The 4,667-nt window shown below is 53.7% G+C and overlaps 1 protein-coding gene across 1 annotated transcript; it reads left to right on the top strand.

Moving 5' to 3' along the window:
• Positions 1-1,318: 1,318 nt before the first annotated feature.
• LOC144274882 (uncharacterized) lies at positions 1,319-4,190 on the top strand. The gene is made up of 4 exons (XM_077833975.1): positions 1,319-1,342; positions 1,904-2,030; positions 2,588-2,701; positions 3,067-4,190. Exons 1-4 carry the CDS (start codon positions 1,319-1,321, stop codon positions 4,188-4,190), a joined length of 1,389 nt encoding a protein of 462 aa, XP_077690101.1.
• The last annotated feature ends 477 nt before the right edge of the window (positions 4,191-4,667 follow it).

Below are 4,667 nucleotides of genomic sequence, written 5' to 3'. Positions count from 1 at the left end.
CACACAGACACCCTGCTCCCAATGTATGATTTTCAGACACACTCATGATTTTGGGGTCTGTCTCCTGAGGGTTCGGGGCTCCCCATTTCCGGGCAGGATTCAGATCTCGGCCAGACCGGTGTGAGACCGGAGTCACTGCTGACGCTGGCAGGGGGGGAGCGCGGATGGGCCGATGAGATCAGGCTCTGCCTGCCTGTCCCTGGGGGCTGCAGGGGCAGGACAGGGAGGCTCAGTCATTAGCTGCAGCCACCAGAGGGCTCCGGTTATTGCTCAGGGAGAGGAGGAGGCGGGTGCGTGTCTCTCTCTGCACCTGATATTAGAGCCTTTGAGTTGAGGTCCCTGGGTCAGACACTGCTGCCTCCTCTGCCTGAGAGCCCAGACTGTGAAGCTGCTGCTCCCCAGCGGGGTCTGTGCAAAAGGCAAACCTTCATTAACGCCCCTCTGTGGCCAGCCCAGGTGGACACTTTCTCCAGTGGCTGGAGTCAGCCCCTGGAGCAGCCCCGGGCTCTGCCTATGCCAGCCCCTGAGCTGCAGGTGACTGGGAGAGACCCCAGGGGACAGGGCTGGGGCCGGGCAGGAAAGTGACTCTGACCAAAGGGCCCCTTTCAGGGACCTGCTGGTGAGTTTGTACGGGAGGGGCAGGGGCTCCATGTCAGTCTGCGGGTCCCAGAGCTGCTGCCCTCAGTGACACAGCCAGGCTCACACTGGAGAGCGAGCGCCCCTGGGAACGGGACAGTCCCCAGTTCTCCCAGGCAGAGCGGAGAAGGAAGGAGACAGGAAGGGGAATGGTGAGACCAAAAGGGGCAGCAGGAGCAAGAAGTGGGGAGGGAGGATCCCAGCTGCCAGGCCTGCCCAGATCCATTCCCTGCATCCCCCTGGGCAGCCTGACTCTCCTGGGAACAAGTGAAGGAGCTGACAGAGGAAAAGCCAGGTCCTGCCCCGTTGGAGTCCCAGCAGTGCCCTGCCCTCGGGGCCAATGTCAGGGGGAATCCCCCAAAGTGGCTCCTTTGATTCTGCTCTTTTCTAGCCTTTGTCTTAGTGACTCTGTCCCTGGGAGGGTTTAAAAGTGTCTCAGGGGGTTCAGTGCTGGTGGGAGGGGCCAGGTCTGTGTTGTGATAAAGTGACTGACGGTTTTCCCAGCATGGCAGAGCCCAGAGCGTCTGTCTGCAGGGAGGGAGCCTGGGGGGAATCGTGGTGTGAAATGGACTCAAGCCCCTTCTGAAACCTCCCCCGTTGTCTGTCTCGCCCCAACAGGCTGAGGAATCACGTCCACGTTTCACTCCAGATCGTCCCATCTTCCAGGGGACAAGGAAGGCAAATGGCTGTGATGGAGCCAGTTCAGGTAGGGGATTTTCAGGGAGCTGCAGGGGGTTTGTTGTGGAGGAGGAGGGGCAGGAAACCCCCAGGGGGAGACAGGGAGGGAACAGGGTGTGATAAACCTGCTGGGACACGTTCAGTTTGGAGCCTGATTTTCTGAACAAACCATTTTCAGATGCTGGGAACATCCTCCCATTTCTGAAACAGAAAAAAAAAAAAAAAAAAAAACCTTGGGCAGGGCTGGGAAAACTGACCAGACTCCCAGTGCTGGAGCCTGACCCCACTGGCCAGGGGCTGCTGTGAAGTACGAAGGGAAGCTGTCGGGATTCCTGTCCCGGTCCCCGGCTCAGAGCTCTGCTTCCCGTATCAGCCTGTGGCTGGCAGGCGAGTGGGAAATGAGAAGACCCTGCCTTGCTCCGTCTGCTGGGGGGGACAAGGAGCTCTTACCTTCTCCACATCCCATGAAGACTCCTGGCTGCTCTGAGCCAGGTGGGGGTGGGATTTTGCTTTTCTGGGCCTCCTCCCCCATGAATAGCGGGATTGTGGCTGGGGCAGCAGGTGCTGAGTGTGGGAATTGATGTTTCAGATGCCGGTGACCTTCGAGGAGGTGGCTGTGTATTTCACCGAGGGGCAGGGGGCTCTGCTGGACCCCGCTCAGAGAGCCCTCTACAGGGACGTCATGCAGGAGAATTATGAGACAGTGACCTCGCTGGGTAAGCGATACCCGTCCCCTCAGTTATTAGAAGCTGTGGGATATGCATATCTGACTTTGGTCAGATTCTTCCCTGGTGAGTTAGATTGGAGGGGGAGGGTCGCATAATCCACAGCTTCAGTGTGAGAGACCCTTTATCTCCACACCCCATTCTAGGGAACAGGGGATTCAGAAACCTAATGGACAGGCTAATTCATTCCCATCTCTCCAGCTTTCAAGGGGCCAGAAGCAGGGTATTGCCCACTCTGTATTATTTCTCCTTCACACACCATTCACCTTCCTTCCTGGGACTAGCTCCATCCATGGCTTGGAAATAGACAGGAGTTTAACACCCGAACTGTGTGTGTGTCAGCAAGTCCCCAGAGCGCATCTACACTGAGAACTCCTAGTGAGGGAGTGGCAACACCCCCCTACCTTCCAGATGTCTGCTGCTCCCAGGGGGTCTGAGCTGCTACAATCCCATGTAGAGTCGGGTTAAACTCAGGGAATGTTCCTTGTGACAAATACTCTACCAAGACTCCATACACCCTGACCTTGCCTGATTTCACCGCTCACCAGGATTCCCCATTCCCAAACCTGACTTGATTGCCCAGCTGGAAAGAGGGGAAGAGCCGTGGGTCCCGGATCTCCAAGCCACCGAGAAAAGAGAGAGCCCGAGAGGCACCTGCACAGGTGAGGAATAAGGGAAACAGATAAACATCTGGTGAGTGAAGGAAAAAGCTGGGACTCCCAAAAACTTGCTGTGACCAATAGCCCTCAATTCTGTCCCATCTCACCCAGGTGAAGGCTGCAGTCAGTAGGTGTCATAGCATCAAGGCAAAGATCATTCACGACTTCTCACCCATCCTGTTAACTGTCGGGAATTTCCTCCCTGACATTGCTTCCCTGGGAGTGTTGGGGTGGGATGTGGAGGCAGAATCCAATGTCTCCATCTCCCCATCAGTCACTGTGTTGTGTTTTCCCTCTTTGCTATTCCCCTTTCTGTCCTTTTTCCCCGGCACACTCAGTGACTCCTGTCTAGACTCTCTCTCTCCCAGCAGGTGATAGGACAGTGAGTGAGAACAAGGAGGAGAATCAGCAGCAGGAAGGTCCTGAGAAAGTGGAACCGCAGGAGAGGTTTTTGAGAAGAGCCGAAGGGAATTTTTCCCAGTGCTTGGAGCAGGGAAATGCCTGGGGAGATCGACACAGATCAGAGATGCAGCTGGGAAACTATCCCAGGAAGCAACTGGATAAATCCACTGAACGTGGCGGAGGATGTAAGGCTCCCAAGGAAACCACAGTCAAGCAGACAAGTCACAATGAAGAGAAACCCTGCAAATGTCTTGACTGTGGGAAAAGATTCAGTTTCAGTGCAAGCCTTCTTACACATCAGAAAACCCACACAGGAGAGAAGCCCTATGAATGCTTGGACTCTGGAAAAAGCTTAATTCAGAAGTCACAACTTATTATACAAGAGAGAGTGCACACAGCACAGAGACCCTTTAAATGCTGTGAGTGTGGGAACAGTTTTAGTCAGAGTGCAACGCTTATTACACATCAACGAACCCACACAGGAGAGAGACCTTATAAATGCCTTGAGTGTGGGAAAGGTTTTAGTCAGAGTGCAACGCTTATTACACATGAGAGAACCCACACTGGAGAGAGACCCTATGAATGCTTTGAGTGTGGGAAAGGTTTTAGTCAGAGCTCAGCACTTTTAACTCATGAGAGAACCCACACGGGAGAAAGACCCTATAAATGCCGTGAGTGTGGGAAAGGTTTTATTGCAAGTTCAGCTCTTACTAATCATATCAGAATCCACACAGGAGAAAAACCCTATAAATGCCCTGAGTGCGGGACAAGTTTCAATTTGAAATCAACCCTTACTACACATCAGAAAACCCACACAGGAGAGAAACCACATGAATGCTTGGACTGTGGGAAAGCTTTCCGTTTCAAATCAAACCTTAATGCACATGAGAAAACCCACACAGGAGAGAAACCCCATAAATGCTTGGACTGTGGGAAAACTTTCTGTCTGCGCTCATACCTTATTAAACATGAAAGAATCCACACAGGAGGGAGACCTTATAAATGCCTTGACTGTGGGAAAAGCTTCAGTAAGAGCTCAGAGCTCACCAAACATCAGAGAATACACAAGGGTGAGAGACCCCAGAAATAGCTTGGCTACAGGAAAAGATTCAATTTGACTTCACACTTCAGTGATCCACACAACAGAGAGACCGTGAATGTGGGGGAAGGTTCATCTGGTGCTCCTGGAGTATCAGGCATCTGCAAATCCGCACAGAGAAGAAACCTCTGAGATGTTCTTAGTGTGGAAAATGCTCCAAGTGGAGCTAACACCATGTTGGAAATCAGAGACTCCTCCACACATCAGGGAAATTCTCTCAGGGCCCTGACTAGGGCTGGCCATGGTGACCAACCCATTTCCTTGTTCCCACACACATCAGGGGCATTTGGCGCCCAAAGACCCAGCTGCCCATCGCTGGGGTGAGGACACAGCAGCAGCCGAGCAGCAGCTGGTCAGTGACCTTCTGGCTCTGCCTGGTCTAAGCAAACCCCAGGCAGAGGAGGAGAAGCCCCCATCAGCCCCTCCTCCCTGCTGTAGCCCTGGCTGCTGAGCTGATGGGCCACAGGT

Source organism: Eretmochelys imbricata, chromosome 14 (genome assembly GCF_965152235.1).
Source record: "Eretmochelys imbricata isolate rEreImb1 chromosome 14, rEreImb1.hap1, whole genome shotgun sequence".
Taxonomy (NCBI): Eukaryota; Metazoa; Chordata; order Testudines; family Cheloniidae; genus Eretmochelys; species Eretmochelys imbricata.
The sequence above is the reverse complement of the archived record's forward strand: the minus strand, read 5'-3'. Positions and strand labels throughout refer to the sequence as shown.

Excerpts from the sequence above, each read along its gene's own strand:
- LOC144274882 (XM_077833975.1), top strand. The coding sequence starts at position 1,319 with ATGGCTGTGATGGAGCCAGTTCAG. Across the intron at positions 1,343-1,903 it reads CTGTGATGGAGCCAGTTCAG|ATGCCGGTGACCTTCGAGGA; the intron begins GTAGGGGATTTT and ends TTGATGTTTCAG. Across the intron at positions 2,031-2,587 it reads TGAGACAGTGACCTCGCTGG|GATTCCCCATTCCCAAACCT; the intron begins GTAAGCGATACC and ends ACCGCTCACCAG.